Source organism: Pelophylax lessonae (genome assembly GCF_965119305.1).
Source record: "Pelophylax lessonae genome assembly, chromosome: 1".
NCBI classification, from domain to species: domain Eukaryota; kingdom Metazoa; phylum Chordata; class Amphibia; order Anura; family Ranidae; genus Pelophylax; species Pelophylax lessonae.
The window spans coordinates 427,439,058-427,461,919 of NC_138768.1; the positions used below are offsets into that span (position 1 = coordinate 427,439,058).

The 22,862-nt window shown below is 41.0% G+C and overlaps 1 protein-coding gene across 1 annotated transcript in view; it reads left to right on the forward strand.

The window, feature by feature from the left end:
• MUSK (muscle associated receptor tyrosine kinase) overlaps positions 1-22,862 on the forward strand; it is a 245,538-nt gene that overhangs the window by 196,657 nt on the left and 26,019 nt on the right. Inside the window, 1 exon segment of the mRNA XM_082255087.1 lies at positions 11,172-11,320. Coding sequence (XP_082111213.1) covers positions 11,172-11,320 — 149 coding nt within the window.

A 22,862-nucleotide genomic window follows, 5' to 3' on the forward strand; every position in this document is an offset into this window, starting at 1 on the left:
TTATTCTCCTCAGTCTTTACACAAGAAAAGGAGGGGTACACTAACACACTGCTATGGCTAAGAGAAAATCAGGGAAAGGCTGGATAAAATTAACACAAGTAAATCACCAGGACCAGATGGCATACATCTGAGAGTATTCAAAGAACTCAGTAAGGTTATATCTAGACCACACAAAATTAAGTAGGGCAATAACTTCACATCGTGAGGCAGAAATCTTACAGAATGACCTGAACAAAATAACAGAGTGGGCAACTACATGGCAAATGAGGTTTAATGTGGAGAAGTGTAAGGTATTGCACTTGGGGACTAAAAACATAAAAGCACAATACACTTGGGAGGGAACCTCTGGGGGAATCAAAAATGGAGAAAGATCTGGGAGTCTTAGTAGAAGATAGACTTAGCAATAGCATGCAATGTCAACCTGCAGCTGCCAAAGCCGGCAGAATATTAGCATGCATAAGGAAGGGGATGTATTCCAGAGATAAAACTATAATCCTACCACTTTAAAAAACACTGGTCCGACCGCATCTGGAGTATTCTGTCCAGTTCTGGTCACATGTCCTCAGAAGGGATGCGTTGGAGCTGGAGAGAGTCCAGAGAAGGGCAACTAAATAATTAGGGGATTGGAGGACCTTAATTATGAAGAGCGCTTACAAGCGCTTGATTTATTCTCCCTGGAGAGGAGACGCCTGAGAGGGGACATGATAGCGATTTACAAATATCTCAACGGTGATCTCAACATAGAAAAAAAACTATTCAGTCGCAAGGAATGCATGAGGACACAAGGCCATACATTGTGATTAGAGGAAAAGTGTTATAACCTCAGGCTATGCAGGGGGGTCTTTACAGTAAGGGCTACAAGACTGTGGAATGGTAGTAACTGCAGGGAGTATGGCTACTTTTAAAAGACTCTTGGACGTACATCTCAAGGATCAAAACATTCAGGGGTATGTGAAATGATTACGGCCACACACACCTACACAGGTTGAACTGGATGGACTATTGTCTTTATTCAACCTTAAATACTATGTAACTATGTAACTATGATCCAACATTGCCTGATAGTGAAATCTAATGTCACCTAATCTAATATTAGGGTTTCACCAATACCGTTTTTTTATCGGCGAGTACAAGAACCGATACTTCCGGTCAAGTACTTACCGGGTACCGATACATTGCGGTGCGATTTGGATCACTACAAAATAAATAGGCGCAAATCCCACTGCAAAAAAAAACACATGCTTTTTGAACAGGAATGTGATGTGATTTCTGTCTGAATCGCATGTGATTTCCCCCACCACTCGTGTGTGCGTGTGTGTGTGTATGTGTATGTATAGAAAGGGAAAAGCACCATCTAGTGGCCAGTTTATTAAGAATGTTAGAACTCACATTAAAACATATCTGGTCAAATGCAAAATCTGAATAGGTGTCCTGGTCCTGCCCATGATAGAAAATCACGGCCACTGGAGGTGCTTTTACAGGGCTGGAGAAGTTCCCAGAACCCGTGGGTATGGGGGGGGGGAGTGATGTCAGCTTGAGGGGCGGACCGCCTCTATATCTCCTCCAGCAGCCTGTGATTTTCTATCATCAGCGGAACCAGGTTACCAATTCAGATTTTGCATTTGAACTGTACTTAATGTGAGTTCTAGCATTTTTAATAAACTGCCTACTAGAATGCGCTTTTCCCTTTCTATACACACAGGAGCAGTGGGGGAATTAATTTGCGATTCGGGCAGGAATCGCACCGCATTTTGTATTGGCTCAAAATGCACTGCAAAGTATCAATTACGGTATCGGGAGCATTTTCATGAGTATTCGCAAAAATGCTCAGTATCAGCACGGATACCGGTATCGTTGTATCCCTATCTAATATCATGATGCCACTATGTGGATACACTTATGCTCTATGGGTGCGGCAAAGTGGGAACCTGAGGATGTCAAACACCTTTCTGTTATACCTTGGAAGCATCAAAATCAGGGGATTCCCTTTAATATGGAACTCAGTCTTTAAATAACTCTCATATTATATAAGACATCTGGTGTATTACTTAAACCATGGCAAGACATACATTTTACATTTTTGTCTTACATATGCACTATGTCTGTCTCAGATTTACATTTTAGTACAATTTGACCATATGTTCATGTCTATAAAGTACAACATTTATCAGCATAAGTCGAATCATCTCCTACTGCTCTTATTAAAATATTTGTCTTGTCTTACTTTAAACACATTCTTGATGCTAAACTTAGTAACCTTCTTCTCTCCTTTAGTGCAGCATTTTGCCTCCTGAGACATAATTCTCAGTTAAGAGCCAATAATCTGTCAGCCGGCAGCATTCTGTTTGCAGTCTGCATATAGTCAAGAAGCTTGTCAATGCAGGAAATAAGGGTCATGACATTTATTAAATCTCTTAAGGGGAAGTACTAATTGTCCAGCATGCAGCTGATAAACACATGCTGCTTAAGGGCTCAGTCACACTTGTCTGTTCCTATGCATTGTGTTAAGGCATATACATTAACACAATAAGTCATTCGCAAACATGCCTTGCATTAGGGCAGCCAATTAATTTTGATCTAGCTTTCAAACCACAAGAATGGGCTAAAAACAGAAATTCATATATTTTTTTAGATGCAACACTTAGTGGTATTGTGTTAGCATGCATTGTGATGTGGTGCAGTGCATGTTCACTGGAGCTGTGTTGTCTTAAACTGAATAGCACCGCGACATGCTAGCACACATAACTTATGTGTTAATTATTATGTTTGATCTCCAGCCTGTGTAACAATAGCCCTCTCTTCCGCTGACCAAACTAGGCAGCCACCTAGGGCGCATTACTGCCTAGGGGGCGCAGCCACTGCCTGCTGACTTCCCTGTTAGCCTGGCCCAGGAACACGAGGGGCCCTACACAGTGCTGGGGTGCTAACTGAGAAGAAAGCAACCATGGAGGACATTCGTCATGGCTGTTGCATAGGAGGTCAGCAGCAGCTCAGCCTGTGAGGAGGGCACGGTGGAGGAGGCAGAGTAGGCGGACACAGCTGGGGAGGCGAAGGACAGGGGGAACAGCTGCCAGAGGAGGCAGGCACAACTGCCTAGGCAGAGAAGGCGGGCATAGCTTGGGACCTGGAGGAGGTGGGCACAGCTGCTGAGGCAGAGGAGGCAGGCACAGCTGGGGAGGCGGAGGAGGCAGGACTCTAAACATAGCTGGTGAGTCCGCTCTCTGATCCTGTTACCTGCACGGCCCTAGGCAAGACTAACGAGCCCCGCTGCCTGTGTCAATAGCTCTAGACACGGAGGCTCACTCCTGAGCCCTCACAAGTGCCCCCATAGAACCCTATTGACTAAGACTGGGATGCCATTAAAGTTCATGTGTGGGTAAAGGCAGGCATCCTAATATTTTTGACAATTTAGTGTATATAAACATAATTACATTTTTCAAAAATTGCATATGTTCAGCATACCAATGTACAAAAAACTTCTGAGATGAGTAGAGGGGGCAGAACAAAGAACAGATCCAAACCGCAACCGGACCAAAACTCAATTGTACTCAGAACTTAAATTCTCTTAATCTCAGAAAGAGGGGGAAAACAATCACTAACATTGAATCATCAAAAAAAGAAAAAAGATCATCCTCTTTCTCCGTCATGCATACCAACCAGCAATTATATCTTAGATATGCTTGACTGGATTCTTAAATATCCTCATTTGGCATGTAGTAACTTCCCATTGGACCAGGAACCTAAAAAAAAATGTATTTATTCGCACCAGGCCAGTTAAACATACCTCACTCTATATAACCCTAATTTTCCCTTAAACTTTTATGAATATATACCTGTGTGACTTATAGGTCCCCAACACTAAGCACCTAGACTATTTGGTCACAATTTCATTGGGTCATAAAAACCATATCTTATCCCATATAAGGATTAATTGCTGTATAAAGCACCACAGAATATATGAGTGACAGTGTTATATTACAGTGTTTTATTACTCCTCTAGGTGCTAAATCTCTCTAAATAGACCACCTAAGGCAGCTATCTCTACACTTACAATGTCTACCTCCTTTGAAAAAATCCAATTAAAGCAGGGGAAAAATCAAAGGCTCACCAAAATAAATTTGTCTGGTTACCCAGGAAGACCCATGCCTTAAAAATATCCTTGTCACATGGGACTAAATGGATATCAAGATAAAGTTTTTATTATCCTCCTTTTCCTCTGTCACAGCAATTCAAAAAGTGTACTTGCATATGTAACAGCTCACCCTTATCAGCATTATCTGTACATTATTGAATGTAGGATGTACATATAGTGAACTGAGAGGAGAAATTGTTTATTATGTGGTTAAAAATGATAGGATCAAGGAGATTCACCTATTTTTGTTAATACTAATAGAGCATTGCATAATAATTTAATGAAACTTGAACGTTATCTCATTTTGTACCAGTAAAGTCCATATAACCTTATGTAGGTATTTTTTTAGATATCTCTTTATGCAGTGACAGACTTACTTGAATGTGCTATTCGGTGATCCAACAGTATTGGTTGCTAGAATAGAGGCAGCCAGGCCACACATTATGCATGCCATTGTGTGGTTGGGATGGCCAAACAATGTAATTAGTTAGTATGGTGATGAAGGTTGTGCCACTCACACTCTGGAAGCACATAAGGCTGCGTGGCTCGGCCATCTGCATCCTAGCAACCAATAAAGCTGGTTTACCAGATGGTGGATCCAACTGAACCCGTCACTGCTTTGAAGAGACAAATAGAGGGTGTAACAGGGGAAATGGGTATGGGTCAGGTCTTTGTGTCTGGGGTCCCATGGAGAGGAGTGAGTGAGAATGTGATTTGAATTGAGTGAGGTTCACAGGCACAGCTCCTACTCATACCTATATATACACAGTACATCTGGGGCCACAAACAAGTGCTTTCAACCAGCACTAATTTCCTATTTGTCTCCTTGTAAGCAGTGTGGTTGAAAAGGCTTGGTGGGTACATGCTGTCAACCTTGCTAACTCAACATCCACATAACCTAGGAAAACTAGACAAAGTACTACATGCACTTTGTCCCCTGGGGACAGGAGGAACTTATAAAAAGGTTTAAAGAGATTTCTTCTTTAAAAGGGTTGAGGCACAGATTTTACTGGGTCTTACCAGGAATAGGGCCACATAGACACAAAAAAAAATGATAGTGGACACTGTGCTATCTGCTTATTTGAAAGGCTGTGAGCTATTAAAAAGGTTAAGGCACTAAATCTAAGTGCACGACAAATCCTCACCAGAGCACCTCAAAAAGATAGATGAACTTTCCTGGTGGGTGAACCAGATTGTGTGCCCTAAAACACACCTGTGCAAATGGCAGCTGACCAGGAATTGAACCAGATTGTAATGAAATAAAAGGGATAGTGGACCTGATGGCAGCCCTTATAAGAGCCAAGGTGTAGAGTCTTGGCACACACACCAGATCTTCACCAGAGCACACCACAAGAAGGGGTGTTCTGGGAAGTGAAAGAAGACTTTCCTGGTGGGTGTGCCATGGGAAGAGAACCATAGGGTGGTACACAATTGACAGGTAATATCAGAAAGAGGAACAGGTAAAAGGTCAGAACAGGCAATGAACAAGCGTAGTCAGATACAACATGGACTAAAGCCTGGGGCTAGAAAATTGACTTATTGCTCAGGCAACATGTATACTTTTTGAATAATCTCACAATGACCCTGCACCAGTAACAATGACCCTGGCATCAGCAACTCAAACCAAATTGAATTTCTGAATTTAAGAGAATGTGAAGGCCAAAGCAAGCATACTTCTTTCCAGCTTACTTTGTTGTGGCAATCACATAGAGCCCAAGAAGATCAAAGCTCAAAAGTATTTTTCAATTGTAAAATTAGAAATTTACTTCTCCGCCTGACAAAGATAAATAACTTGATAGGAATACACCAACAGACTTTGCTTGATCAATCCAATACATTTGGCAGTCACGGTTTTTTTTTTTCTAAAAAAAAAATAAGGAAAACTGATACTTACTTAGTACTTAGTAAGTACTTACAAATACTTACTGTAATTTTCCTTTCCTGATGGACTCAATGGCAGCATACGTTTTGGTAGCCCTGCCCTCGCTCCTACCCCATAGGACCCTACTTCCATAAGTTTGCAGACTGAGCCAGAGGCTACACTACGTAACTAGCCTACTCATGACACTGGGAGGGAACTCCTGCTGCCATGAAGAAAAACTGCACCAAACTTTGATAAAATGCTACAATGCACATTAAACACCCAAAGCATAGTCATCTTCATATGTTTTCTTTTTGGTCGGCAAGTGGTTAAAGAGTCAAGAGCTTAAAAGCCCTATACTAATCTTGTCATAGGCAATTTACCAGCAGCACTCCCTATGCTTTCCCCAATCCAGCTAAGCACATGTTCAGTATGGCTGCAGGGAACCCTGTCTTTTTAAAGTAAAGAGGTTGCCACATAACAAAGCCCCCATTATTAATCATTCTGGTAGTTCAAAACGACTGCCAACGTGTTGGGTTCCCCTCAAACACATGCTCAAACCAAACCTGAAGCTCATCTGTATTAATAACTATTTCTACCTACATTTAATTTTTTTCATAAGGACATTCCCCAGTGCTTAATTTTTGTAGCACGTTATTAGCCATAAAAATAGTTATTTTCATCCATATGACTGTGATTTTCCACTGCGATTTCAGAAAAAAAGCTAATATGGCAAATAATGATTGCTGCTGCTTTGTAACTTGGGTTGGAATAATAATGTGCGGAAAACCATTGCAAATAAGTCTTTTCAGGAAATTATCCGCATATAGAATAAATGAAGAGATTGAGACTGGGAACTTAGTCTGCAATAAATAAAAGCAGGATAGATATTACATGAATTGTCCATTAATGATAAGATGAATCAAAGATCTGAGAAAAACTTTCCAGGAAATTTCAACAAAATCTAGGTCAGTCACTTTCCCTTTGTTGGTTTTGACTTTTGAACAAATGATAATCTTCTGGTTCATTACACGTGTGCTAAGCAAACATGTCTAGTGGTATATAAGTTTACTTTCCACGTTTCCGCATTTAATGCTCTTAGCTTTTGGCATATTTTTTGCAGTGTGATTCCGGAACTATGTTTGTCTTGTCTGTTCTCATTTCTAAGAAACAGAATTATGCTGGGGGTTGAAATTTTTTGCCTCGTTGACATTCAAACTATATCACAATATTAAAATGATAAAGGGAGAGGTAGATGGCCCTGCCTGCATTAACAGATGGATAAGGTAAGTGTAGTATAAGGGGACGGTAGTCCTTACAGGCAAGGCAAATGTAATCCCAAAAAATACACTCTATAAAATAATATAAAAGGTAAATAAATTCATAAACACATATACATCATTATCATGTATGTATATTATTCAAAGTGACTAAGTGCCAAGTGTTAGTGATGGTGAAAGTCACCACTAAATCTAAAAGTAATAATTTTAGGTCAATAAAGTGCTCCAGTGATTGTGCAAAAGGAGGAGAAACTACCACAGGAATTGAAGACTCAACCCCCCAAAGAAGTGTATGGGGTGAACGGAAATATACAGTGTTGAATAACAGGTGATCAGTGAAAAATACCAAAGAATATGATATATATGCGATTATCCAAAACTCGCATCGACACAAAAAGTATATATATATAAATGCAAATTGCACATAAAGGTGCTATAGGGTGACTAGAACTAATAGGTAAGCCCAAACTGGACGTGCAAAAAGTGCGAAATTATATAATATATAATATGTGATTATCCAAAAGTCACATCAAAAAAAATAAAATAAAATAGTCCAAATGCAAAATCGTACGTGTAAAGTGCTATATAACGTGACTGGAACAAATGAATAAAGGTGAAGATAAATATAAAGTGCTAGGGAAACAACAGAGGTTGTTTTGACAACTAAGTGTTGCAAGGAAAAAATGAAAAAATGAATGCGATTTAAGGTCCAGAAAAAATCGCATAAAAAACTAGAACAAATTGGAATATTAATATCCAAAATCCCACAACAAAAAACGCTCAAAATAAAGTGTCCAAAGTGCATACAAATAAAATGCAAAATCTGTGCATATAATATTGTCCTTTAAATGTTACCAAAAAACATAAAAAATTGCTTCAGTGCAGAGAATTATTGTGACTTCGTGTTGTATCACAGCCAAAGTGACTTCAGTGCAAGTGCCAGAGATTATTTTCCTCAAGTGTGGCTGGTGTGGTGGGTCAACCGGTGCTTCCCTCACTCCCAGGACCGCACTTACCAGAGGTAATCACCCCTACAGGGGTAACAAGTCTGTAAACTGTAATAAGGCTCCTATGTTCCTCAGATCCTATCCCTCAGTTCGTCTGGGTGGTCTGGTCAATCTGGATCCTATCCCTATGGATAGAAGGTATAGCCTGCCAGGGTCCTATCTCTCAGGATAGCGTAGCCTCTCAGGATCCAGGGATGTTCCAAATATACATATGGGGAAACAAGGGCTCGTATAGTGTATAGTAAGTGACAGCAGTATCACTGCTCTTGTGGCTGGCACACCTGGAGGGATGCTGGGGAAGCCACTGCAGTGACAGCTCAGCCAAATAAACAAAGAGCAGTAGCAAAGGAAGACTTCCACCACTGGCTTCCTCTGTTGGGCTCTGCCATAGATGAGTTATCAGTCAGAGCCAGCAGAGAAGTTAGTAGAGGAAGTTTTCTTTTGCATTCGGCTCTTTGTGAGATCTTCTGAGCTATCACTGCACTGGTATCCTGGCATCCCTTCAGACAAGAAAAATCAGCAGACAATAAAAGTGAAAGGGTATGAATCTTCCACAGGATTCCAGATGGATCAAGCAGGTAGGCTGTAGGGGGCCCCATGATTTCTAACAGCAGCCCTGCAGCTGCATATAGAGGAATTGATCTTTCCATATTCCTCCTGCAGCCGCTGAATGCCTGATTCTCCTCCTCTCCCTCCTGCAGGCATTCAGCGGCTGCAGGAGGAATATGGAAAGAATAATTCCCCTATATGCAGCTGCCACACCGCTCCTCCTATCCAAATTATTTTACTAGCCCCCCAGTGCTCTCAAGCCTCCCTTGCTCTTCAGCCCCCCTCTCCAGCCCCCCCAGTGCTCTACAGCCCCCCCCCCCCCAGTGCTCTTCAGCCCCCCATGCTCTCTGGCTCCCCCAGTGCTCTCCACCCCACTGTGCTCCCTATTCCCCCCCTCAGTGATATCCAGTTCCCCTCAGTGCTCTCCAGTCCCCCTCCCCCAGTGCCCTCTGGCTCCACAGTGATGTTTGGCTCCCCCTGTTCTCTTCCCCTCCCTCCCCCATGCTCTCCATCCTCCTGGTTCTCCCTGCCCCCCCATGCTCTCCAACCCCCCTGCAATGCTTTCCAGACCCCCCCTAATGCTCTCCAGCCCCCCCCCCCATGCCCTTTAGGTCCTCCAGTGCTCTCTGCTCCCCCTGTGCTCTATGGCCCCCCTAGTGCTGTTCTATCATGTCCGCAGTCTCTGACCATCTCTTTTATCATGTCCGCAGTCTCTGACCATCTCTTGGATCATGTCTGCAGTCTCTAACCATCTCTTGTATCATGTCTGCAGTCTCTGACCCTCTCTTGTATCACGTCCACAGTCTCTGACCATCTCTTGTATCATGTCCACAGTCTTTGACAGTATCTTGTATCATGTCCACAGTGTCTGACCATCTACTGTATCATGTCCGCAGTCTCTTACCATCTCTTGTATCATGTCTACTTTTTTTTTAACATCTCTTGAATCATGTCAGCAGTGTCTGACCATCTACTGTATCATGTCCACAGTCACTGACCATCTCTTGTATCATGTCCCCAGTCTCTGATCATCTCTTGTATCATGTCTGCGGTCTCACTCTGACCATCTCTTGTATCATGTCTGCAGTCTCTGACCATCTCTTGTATCATGTATGCAGTCTCTGACCATCTCTTGTATCACATCCGCAGTCTCTGACCACCTGCTGTATCATGTCTGCAGTCTCTGACTATCTCCTTTATCATGTTCGCAGCTTCTGACCATCCCCTGTAGCATGTCTCCAATCTCTTACTCAAACTTAAACACATTGCTAATAGTATGTGCTATCTGTTTATGAGGAAGGTAGGACTGTGCAGGGGAGGCAGGGAGTGTAAAAGAAGGCACTGTGTTTAGGGATGGGGGCGGGGGGGGCAGACTGCAAGGGGCACTGTGATGGGGGGCTGTGAAATTTGTGCAATAAATATTATTGAAATCTTTACAATTTTTTGTGAGTGTTTTTACATTTTAAAGTTGGTGTTTTTTTTTTGGGGGGGGTTGCCAGATATAGGATTAACCGCCGGTTGGCAAATGCTCTAGGTACTGCACTGAGCCTTATCATAGGCTTACCTATAGGTTAAAGTTACAGAGGGAAGTTTACTTCCTCTTTAAACAGTGTGTTTTTAGTATCACTTTAATACATATCTTATTTAGCTTTCTGTATACAAAAGTGAATGAAGGTATACATTGTGAGAATTGTACTGGCACAGTTTTAAATCCCCTACAGTGGCTTAAAATTGATATGATGGTAATGTATTCACCTTTGTAATAATTTTTATGAAAATATAGTCCTTACAGAAAATTCAATGGACAGTTGTAGACATTAGATAACCACAAAGGACACTTGGGAACTTGTGACTGGAAGAAAACGGAAATGGAAGGGTTCTTTCCTGTAAGAGCTGTAAAACTGTGTGGTAATCTTCGTCAGGATTTATTCTAGGAAAATAATTAAACTGATTGACAAAAATGGTTGGATGCCTTTCAAAAAATCACATAATTGGTAAAATTCTCTAGATTCTTTCCAGTTTCCCACCACTATTGCAATATACAGTATGATATTATTATTTGTATGTTTGCATGAATATTGTTATGATCTTGAGAATATTCGATACTGCAACTTCAAAAATGTGACACAGAGATGAACAGAATATGAACAGTGAAAACATACCGGGGTTATAGTAACATTACACAAAGACGAGCAGGGTATTAAATGTGAAAAAAAAACATACCTTTCTCTGGCTAAGAGACTTCTGTTAATATGCATAAAGCTATTTGTTATTGCTAATGTATGTGATATGTATATAAAAAAAAAAATGTGAAATTAAAATAAAATGTAATGGTCTTCCAGGGCTCCAGGACTGCTTCCATATGAACCCTTCACCATGGTGGCAGTAAAGATGCTGAAAGAAGAGGCATCAGCTGACATGCAGGCAGACTTCCAGAGGGAGGCAGCACTCATGGCGGAATTTGATAACCCAAACATTGTAAAACTTCTAGGTAAGCTGTTCTTCCATAAAGAACCCCGAAATTTCTGAGCTACTTTCCCTATTTTACATAGCATGAAACAAAAGTAAAATGCTCCAAATATTTCATATTACTAAATGTGTGTTTTATTTAAAAAAAATTACAGTATCTCACAAAAGTGAGTACACCCCTCATATTTTTGTAAATATTTTATTATACCTTTTCATGTGTCAAAACTGAAAAAATGACACTTTGCTACATTGTAAAGTAGGGAGTATGCAGCTTGTATAACAGTGTCAATTTGCTGTTCCCTCAAAATAACTCAACACACAGCCATTAATGTCTAAACCACTGGCAGCAAAAGTGAGTACACTCCTAAATGAAAAGGTCCAAATTGGAGCCTAATGTGTCAATATTTTGTATGGCCATTATTATTTTTCAGCACTGCCTTAACCTTCTTGGGCATGGAGTTCACCAGAGCTTCACAGGTTGCCACTGGAGTCCTCTTCCACTCCTGCCTACATCACGGTGCTGAAGGATGTTAGAGACCTTGCGCTCCTACACCTTCGGTTTGAGGATACCCCGCAGATGCTCAATAGAGTTTAGGTCTGGAGACATGCTTGGCCAGTCCATCACCTTTACCCTCAGCTTCTTTAGCGAGATATTGGTCGTCTTGAAGGTATGTTTGGGGTCATTATCATGTTAGAATACTGCCCTGCGGCCCAGTCTCCGAAGGGAGGACTCAGTATGTCACAGTACATGTTAGCATTCATGATTCCCTCAATGAACTGTAGCTCCCCAGTGCCGGCAGCACTCAGGCAGCCCCAGACCATGACACTCCCACCACCATGCTTGACTGTAGGCAAGACACACTTGTCTTTGTACTCCTCACCTGGTTGCTGGCACACATGCTTTATACCATCTGAACCAAATAAGTTAAGCTTGGTCTCATCAGACCACAGGACATGGTTCCAGTAGTCCATGTCCTTAGTCTACTTGTTTTCAGCAAACTGTTTGAAGGCTTTCTTGTGCATCTTTAGAAGAGGCTTCCTTCTGGGACAACAGCCATGCAGACCAATTTGATGCAGTGTGTGGCGTATGGTCTGAGCACTGACAGGCTGACCCCCCACCCCTTCAACCTCTGCAGCAATGCTGGCAGCAGTCTTAGGTCTATTTCCTAAAAAACTCTGGATATGACGCTGAGCACGTGCACTCAACTTCTTTGGTCGACCATGGCGAGGCCTGTTCTGAGTGGAACCTGTCCTGTTAAACCTTTGTATGGTCTTGGCCACTGTGCTGCAGCTCAGCTTCAGGGTCTTGGCAATCTTCTAAAAGCCTAGGCCATCTTTATGTAGAGCAACAATTATTTTTTTCAGATCCTCAGAGAGTTCTTTGCCATGAGGTGCCATGTTGAACTTCCAGTGACCAGAATGAGAGAGTGAGTGTGATAACACCAAATTTAACACACCTGCTCCCCATTCTCTCCTGGGACCTTGTAACACTAAAGAGTCACATGACATCAGGGAGGGAAAATGGCTAATTGGGCCAATTTGGACATTTTCACTTAGGGGTGTACTCACCTTTGATGCCAGCAGTTTAGACATTAATGGTGTTGAGTTCTTTTGAGGGGACAGCAAATTTACACTGTTATACAAGCTGTACACTCACTACTTTACATTGTAACAAAGTGTCCTTTCTTCAGTGTTGTCACATGAAAAAATATAATAAAATATTTACAAAAATGTGTGGGGTGTACTCACTTTTGTGAGCTACTTATATATACACTTATATAACCGTCGTTTAAAGCTGAATTTAACAGCACAAAAAAATGCGCTCTGTGTCTTTGCCCCCCTTCTCCACTTTAGCAGATTGTTTTTTGTGGAGGGGGCTTTGCTGTTTTTCAATGCTCATCACATATCCCAGGAGCCCATTCACTTGGCTGACAAAAACCAAGATGGCAGCGCAGGACGAAGGCACAGACATGCAGGGAAATGCTGGATCCACTGAACAAACAAAAGTTTGTTTTGAACTTAGCTCAGCATAAAAAGTAAAGGGGGGGGGGGGTTAATTGTAGGGGTGAGGTATATGGGATTGTAGGAGGCATGCAACTTAATTAAATAATTAAACCAAACCACTTATTTGGATAAATATTGACTGCGGCTTTATAATTGGTTTTAACGAAATAGATTTGAACCATTTCAACATACTACTGAATACTTTCTGCATTTCAAATCAAATACTGAAAACTTCAAACACGGCCCAGCCACTACGGCTCAAGCCTAAAATCCTTTACTTTAAACAATTTTATCAATTATCCCCCTGTTCTTTATCTTAAGAAGAAGGGGGTCCCACCACAGAACAAGCCACGACAAGGGAAAGGGGGTGGGGAGCTGTCCTGGTTGAATCCCTTTGTTGACTGGCAATGACTTGAGCCGCAACCCCTTTTTATAGGGGACCCTGGGAATTCCAGAATCCTCCATGGGTCAGGGGACCCTAATCGACCAAACCTGAATGACCCCCCAAGATTCTGGAATTTTCCTAGGGTCACCTGACTCCGCTGACCTATTAAAGAAACCCCAATACCCTACACAGTCTTGGGGGAACTTGAAACTGTCACCTCCACAATCCCATGAGGAAAGAGAGGCCTCGAGACCGACTTTCCCCCCTTTTTTCCTTACATGGGATTGTAGGAGGCATGCAATTTAATAATTAAACCAATCCACTTATTTGAATAAATTATGGCCGTGGCTTTATTATTGGTTTTAACAAAATACATTTGACCCATTTAAACATACTACTCAATACTTTATTCTTTTCAAATCAAATACCGAATACTTCAAACACGGCCAAGCCACTACGGCTCGAGCCTAAAATCCTTTACTTTAAACAAAGGTTATCAATTATCCCCAAATGGCAGGCGAGATGTAACAACATTTCACCTGGCACCAAAACCCCAGCCGCGGCCTTTTCACTACAAAATTGAAAATGAAGATTGAGGATATCCAAACCTTTGTCAGACAGGTGTACCCCATTTTCCCAGTAAAGCCCTGGCAACCATCCCTCCAATTCCAAATGTCTAAAATAAAATCTACTGGATGTACTAAAAATTTTTGAATATTCCTATTGATACATTTTCGTATTTTTTCAAAAGATCGCAATAGGAATGAATCAAGCCAGCGGAGTCGTTGTATAATCTTCAAAAATACAATCACTGCAGTGGGAGATATCATATGAATTTGCTTCAGGGTTTGCTGAATATTAAATATCAAATCTAAAGTTTTCAATTCGCCAATGTCATTACCCCCTAAATGGATTATAAGAACATCAGGTTAAGGCCAACAATCAAATTAACTACCCAATTCAAACTGCACATCACTCCAAATCATTCCTCTCCGGCCACTCCAAAAGACCTGAAATAAAGCAGGATCTAGACTCAGGTTACTTGAATAACTTCTAACTGACGCTCTCTTCTTAGCCCAGAATATGTATGAGTGACCGAGAATCCAAGCTATAAGGGGCAAACTGCAATGTCAAACAAATTCGTTAGGACGAATATACAATTTATATGCATTTGAACTCCATCTACCAATTTTCTTAATATTACTCTGAAACCAATCTTAGCTGCCTCTGTCGCTGCTTCTATTGGAAAAGAATGTGAGGATATCCTAGCTTGGTCCATATTTAATGCTGATATGCATTTCCTAAAGACACAGTTGAATTGATATCTAGTTAAAGGGGATCCTTCTGCGTGAATGAATAAAAGTTCATAAGAAGGTGGTCTTATAATCAGGTATTGCAAAAGGAAAACTGTACAAATATTAGAATTATGACAAGAATTTAAAACAGTCCATTGACGCTTACCTAAACAGTCTGTCTTACTTTTAGGAAGGAAGACTGTAAGGCATCTATCACTTATCACTATATTTTTTAGAAGCATACCTTCCTTATCATTTATTGATGCAGCCACCTCTTCCGATAAACGAAATGCCGCAAAAAGTTGTAAGGAAAAAATTGCTCTAAACATAGTGGCTTTAAAGTACAGAAACAAACTGCTTATCTTATAATACATAAGCTTGCCAGGATCTCCGGAGTAATAGGGGCTCTATTTTCTACATAGAGGTTAGCTTTTTTGAAGCCTTTTAAGGCCAGTTTTACCAAGAAAAAACATAAACACGTTAGTAACCTAAGGAAGAATGATACCCTTGCCAAAATCGTATTAATATTAGACCAAGAGCAATGTTTGGCCATCAAATTATTAAGAAATAGTAAAACTATCTGTTCAGTAGGGATTAGCTTCGAGTTCGAGTCGAACATAAGTTTGACTCGAACATTGGCTGTTTGCTTGTTCGTCGAATGCCGAACAAATGGGCTTCTTTGCGGAAACTTCGAGTTCCCTCATTATCATGGACTCTCTGACTTTCAATAAATAAATCCCTGGCTGGCAGGGGGAATTGAACTCACAGCTCTTATCATTACAAGATTGCTATTTTACCATGTAAAATAAGGTTGCAGTGCTAAAAGTGGTGATAAAGGTGACAAATAATCCAAAAATGTAAAATATTGTGTGTGGCAATTATGTCACATACATATGAAACAAGTTGCAGCATGAAGTTACAGTGTTTAAACAGTGATTTAAAGTGACAGAATAATAATAATTCAGTCCATAGGAAGAAATAAATCCACAATTGTGCTGATATTCATTGCCAGTATAAATAAACACTCCTCCACCAGTGATCTTTCACCAAAGATAGGAATGCACACTCGCCATACCGATATGCTGCCTTATCAAGACAGCTACTGCGTTTTAGTGTAGTATCAGGTCTTGAGTGGAGCCAGACATAAGGGGGTTCACACCAGAGGATATCTCTTCCAATACTCCAGCACAGCAGGTGTAAATCAGCAGACATAGGAAAGAACAAATCTTCCCATAGTGTAGTATTTATTTAAAACAAATGCATGACAAGCAACTTCTGATAAGGATCCAAATAGTGCAAACATCTGAAGAGCACTTACATGAAAAGCCACCAGACTCACAATAGAACTGGTGGCTATGGACCTCTGTCATGTAGCACTGCTCTACGGCCGTTTCGCGTTAGAACGCTTCCTCAGGAGCAGCCTTGAGTATTCTACCACCTACACCACCAAGCCTGCTTAAGTTGAATCTACTCTCCCTAACTTTTATCTCATCCACTGTGTGTAGGGTGAGATAGGAGTTAGTTAGGTAGGGAAAGTGTATTCAACTTAACTGTACTTGACGGTGGCGTAGCTGGTAGAATACCAGACCTGCAATTGCAATGGTTGTGAGATTGAATCCCTTGGCCAATGGGTGATTTATAAGTAAATTATTATATTTTATGATAAAGAGGGGTGACCAGCACTACGGATTTCAAAATATGAAAAAAAGGGGGTGGAAAATTGCAAAACGAATAAAAATAATAAGGTGTAAGCTGCCCCAATCAAAACCTTAAATGAAGGTGAAAGTGATAAATAAAAACGTGACGATTGGTGTTGGCGCTACCTTTATAAATGCCCCAAAAAAACGTGAGTGGGGATAAAAGGGTGTAAAAACCCACAAATGGTGAAATGTGCCAAATGGTGTTATAAAATGATAGTCAGAAATGCGAGTCTGGGTGTTTATTACAAATTAAATTTAAACAGTGCTATAAATAAAAAACGTGAGTGTAATAAACCCACTACCATGCATTGGGTGAAAAGAACTTGGTGATTAGTAAATAAAACGTGCCACACAAAGTGTGATGATAAACTGAAAAAAACTTTGATGTGTAAAATCCGTAGTGGCCACTAGGTGGCGTTTCTTCGGAATACAACCTGTATGATGATGAGGGGTTCCCTTTCGGAAAATGATGCAATCAATGGCCACTGGCGGGAGGCCTAGATGCTCATAGAAGAAGAAACCCCATAGTGAATAGTCAAATCATACATAGCATAAAGCAAGGCGTAGATAACTCACTCTTAAGATGATCGAGATCAGAGTACAGTGTGCGCCGGGATGCTTCCGCGTTCCACGGCCGACAACCGGAAGTGACGTATGACGTCGGAGACTCCGTCCTACGCGTTTCGTCACAATGACGTCAACTGGAGCCGCTCCGTGAAAAAAAAAAAAAAAAGGACCGCAGCAGAGCCCTAACTCTTAAAAATGACAACCATAGCATCCAAGAGGACACATAACTTAACAAAGTCGATTTAGCTATGGATCGTTGCATGTTATCAGACACTAAATCAGCTCCCACAAATGACGAGGGCATGGTACTCCACATAAATCTGCTTTTGGCATCAGGGTAAAAAAGCGATCCATCTGGAAGCGAGAAACTGAGTCTGCCAACTGATTCTCTTTTCCTGGAACATAACGAGCTTTAATCCAAATATTTAAAGCAAACTTTTAAAGACCAAGCATCTCCAAAGCTCAATAACTGGTTGTGACTTTGATGATAGACAGTTTATGGCAAATAATACCCCTATTATCGGTACTTACCAACAACCTTCTATTTTTGAACAGATCACCCCACATTTCTAAAGCTACTATTATTGGAAAAAGTTCCAATAGTACAATATTTTTACAGAGGCCCCTATGACTCCATGCTTTTGCCCATTTATCTGCACACCAATGTGTTTTCCATATAGCAGCAAAACCGACCCTGCTGGATCTGTGAAAAGGCTAAAGGCTTCATCCGTTATGAACTCGTCCTGCCATATCGCTCTACCATACTAACATATCTTCTTTTACCTCATTTGTCAGGCGAACGTGAGAGGAAGGATTCTTTAAACCTGAAGTAATGGCATACATTCCCCTTCGAAAAAACCCTATTAGTAAAATCTTAGTTTCAAAAGCCAACAGACCTAATAGCGTCTGTATCTCTTTAAGGGTTACTTTTTTCCTTCTTCCTTCTAATAAATGTACGTAGCAACTGTGTAATTTTCTTGATTTTTTCCCGGGGCAATCTAATTTCCATCTTTACCGTATCTATAGTTATAACCAGGAATTCAAGACAAGTTACTGGTCCCACTGTTTTCTCTTGTGCCATTGGTATACTGAAGTAATCACAGATAGTAGAAAAGGTATTAAGTAACATACTACATTCTACTGAATCTGCTTTACCCATGAATAAGAAGTAATCTAAATAATGTAAAATACATTTGGAACTTGTTTCTATTGAAACTACTATTCTATGTATGTGGAAAATTTCTCAAAGTAATAACACGCTAAAGAGCATCCCATTGGAAAGCATTTATCAACGTAATATTTATTATTAAGATAAATGCCCAATGAGGTAAAACCATGTGGATGAATTGGAAGGAGCCTGAAAGCTGACTTGATATCTGCCTTTGCTAACAAAGCTCCCCCTCCCAATATTCTAAGCTTATAAATGTTAATTCCTGGTCAATTTGGTCATTCAAAGAACTGCCATATGGAAAAGATAGATGTTATATCAGTCTATATCTATTGGGTTCTTTTTTTTGGAGTTATACCAATCGTGGAAATTCTAAAGTTATTACATGGAGGGTTTTTAACAAAACTTCTTTGTTTAATTTTTCTTCAACTATTAAAGTAATAATTTTTTACTGATGGGAGATTATCCATTTTTACGCAACCTAAAACATTAAAAGGTGGTAATGCAAACCCTTTTGTAAAATCCTTCAATTAGTAATGATGCTGTCTGTTTGTCTGGATAATCCTTGAACAATGGAAGCATGTTTTCCAGAATCACCAGTGATTTGGCTTTTGTGTACAGGGTCTCTATTCTGCTGTAATTGTGTCGCTGATAGTTTGCAAAAACATTTCACTATAGGGTGAGAGCCTGCACAAAAAGCACATTCATGTTTATATTTGCAGGAATGCATCCATTTACATTGGTTATCATTTTATGCAAAACATACACCCTTTCTATAGCTTGTGTTAGCTAACGAACTGGAAAGAGAACTATTTTGTCTGATTGTAGGTGGTCTGGGGGGGCAGAAATAGATTAAGCCAGAGTCCTACATTTTTTACCCCCCCACTTAAGCGAAGGATGAATGCTTAATTTTTGACGGAATGACTCATTGTATGAAAACCAAGCAAACCCTCCAAAAGGGATAATATCAACATGCTGGAAAAACCCCATACTTTTGTCTGGATACTTTTCACACAGTATACCAGAATATAATGCAAAATATGCAATATTTGCAAAATGATTGGAGCCAATTATTAAATGACTTAGTCATAGGCCTCTTTCTATCTTCATCTGTTTTATCCTCTTTTTTCTCTGATTTGTTAATGAAATCTTTTGAATAAGGTAACAACGACCATAAATCAATGGAATCACCTATCCATATATTATCTTCAATGCTAGCGGGTAAATGAAAACCTAATGGAAACATGACACATGGCAATACTTCCCTGCCACACATTGCTGGAATGCTTGACATTGTCTCATTCAAATCTGCAAGTCCCATAACTTTACCTGAACCAGCTAGGGTAGAAGCAACATTTGAGTCTGTGCCAGAATTTGCTGAAAAAGAAGCTATTGAGTTATTAAATAATCATTATAAGCAGGTGCCCACACAGCAGCAGCCTCACTGGGCAGAGCATTGGAAACAGAGTGTGAAGGGACAGACATATCAGATATTATCTTATTCAATGAGGATGACAGAGCAGACAGTAACTGTAAATGGCTAGACTCACCCTGCCCAGAGTCAAGGAGCTGCCTGGTCAGATTGCTGGGCTGTCCATACTACTGGGATTGCCTGGGATGGAGATCTAATTACTTCTGCTGCGTTCCCAGGCTCACTTGCTGAGGTGCCTGCCGAGGCTCCTGACACCACTAACTGTGCCTGTAATGATCCTGTATCTTCAGACCTTCTTTGCTGTCTAGTTGACGTCCGTCCAATCAAATTCGCCACTCCTCTCTGTCTCCACCCGCTGCGGCACCCACCAGACGCCTCACTGGCATTTGCCGGGTCCTGCTTCTTCAATCAAAGCAGCTGACGGCATAGGTGGGCTATATCTTTGGCACTGGATGCACCTCCTCTTTTCATATGCGGCATCCTGAGCTCCGCCTTCTTCCCTCTATTCACACCGCTGGCCCGGGTCTTCAGCCACAGGGGTTACCGCCTCTTCTTGCTGGCATCCTTCCCCTTGACGCTGCCGCTCTTCTTGGCTCCTTCCTGGCTCTTCAGTCACTCTGGCAGTTTCTACATCTGTCCCCCGCACCTCTGCTCTTGAAGGTAGGGATAAGCATCTCTTCAGTCAATCTTCATCTTCAGCTCCTACCTGCTCAAACAGCTGCCGGATTAAGGTCTTCATGTCGCCAGAAGGATAGCCAAGGACAAATGTATTACAGCCCTTTTGGCTTGATCTGTCCTGGTTGAATCCTTCTGTTGACTGGCAGTGACTTGAGCCTGGAACCCCTTTTATAGGGGACCCCAGGAATTCCAGAATCTTCCATTGGCCAGGTGACCCTAATTGACCAATCCTGAATGACCCCTAAAGATTCTGGAATTTTCCTAGGGTTACCTGACTCTGTTGACCTATCAGAGAAACCCCAATACCCTACACAGTCTTGGGGGAACTTGAAACTGTCACCTCCACAATTCCATGAGGAAAGGGGGGCCTCAAGACCAACTTTGGCCCCTTTTATCCTTACATTCTGCTTATTAGGGTAATATAATTTTGTAATTTTTTTTTTTTTTTTTCATGATGGCAATCTTTTTTTTTTTTTTTCTTGAATAAATTCTATTTTATTAAGTTTTACAACACAAAAGACACAAAAAACCAATACAGGTCACATAACAAGCCCACTACCAATGGACAGACAAACAAACCAGCTGTCCACCACATCTACTATCAGAATTAACATCAGATTTAATGTTAATACATAGGATTTCCTGTTGTCAGATAAAGCAGAAAACATGGCAGTGATATCAAATCATAGGTACATTTCAAAAAGGTAGTCTAGAGCAGCCATTTTCAACCAGGGTGCCCAGGCACCCTGGGTGCCTTGGCAAAATGCCTAAACATTGCCCAATAATTGTATACCAACCATTTGTTGGATCAAGCTAGCCTCTTAGTTACACAAAGCCATGGGTTTTCATTGTGAACCATTACAACCTTCTATGACATCATTGGTTGATGGAGAGAACGTCAGGTGCCCACACAGCATCCTTGTTTGCTCTTCTGCTGCCCCTCAGCACTGGGGTGACGTTACCTGAGTGAGGGAGAGAAACTGAGGAAGAAGAGAAACATTAGAATACTAGTCAGTTCAAGTGTTCAAAGGTGTATTTGCTTTGGAAGAATAAGTCACCTCTAACGTAGAGTATCAGATGTTTCTGGATGCTACTTCACAATGTAAAAAATTGTTTAGTTATATACATTTTAGAATGGGGTGCCTCGAGAGTGTGCTTAATTTTAAGGGTTCCTTGACTGAAAAAGGCCTGAGAAACATTGATCTATAGGACCAGTCTCCAAGCCCCATAGCAGCAGATGATGGCAATCTATAAAGGTTTTATCTGCAATTAGATTTTTGTTAAGGAAAAACTTCACCTGCTATGTAAATCTAACCACAGGTATTAAAGCGTATCCAAACCCCCCAAAAAAATTAATATATTTGAAACTTACCAGTTGTTAGGTTACCTTTTTGGGCTTTTTTTTTTCACCTGGTGATCTGGCCAGTAAGGCCTTGTTTACTGGCCTTGTATACACAGGTGGCAAGTTGAATGGGGGTGAAAACAGATGGTTGGGCCTTGGTTTTAACCACTCCCCCAACCATCCACCTAAAAGATAAAATGCAGCCAAATGGGGCATGCTGTGACCCCAGTGCTTTTTGGATGTGGTAAATTCAATTTGGCTTGTCAAGCTGGGATTGTGCTGCAACCGCGAGCCAAAAACACTTGCCGGTATTTCAGTTCAAAATCTAGCTTTGGCTAGTAAAAAAAAAACAGGCCTTTAGAAAGTGACAGGAGCACCTCCTGAATAAAACAGCATATCATTATGGTATAGAGATGAGAGCCAGATAGTCTGGGAGAAACAAGCCCTATATATATTTGTAAGGAGGAATTATCCTTAGCGGAAAAAAAGAATTGGTCTTTTTAGATGGTATCACATCCAAAATTGCAAACAGAGACAGAATAAACCAAGGGCCATGTAGAGCACATAACATATTACACACAGAATGACTTCAATCCTGGTATGACGACTATTAATGCAGAAAGTGCCAACATGTTTCGTGGTATATATATCCCGCTTCTTCAGGGCTTTCTGTTGTCCATATATATTCCACAGATGTCTTCCACAGGTAGCATTGGCTATGTTCCAGTTAGGGGGAGACCAGAAATGCATACACATCAAAAAATGCAGATATTCAGATGTTGACGCTGGCATGGACTCAACTATAACTTCAATTTGTGACAAAGGTAATATCCCTGCCTGCACATAGACCAAAGGTCAAAGTGAATCACAAACTGTTTTCAAACGCTTCCATAAATGCACACAGCATATACACCCGCAGTAAGATGTCTGGTTCTCCGCGAGACCCCACCAATCCATCACTGTGTCCATTTTATGGACTCTACATGGCCCTTG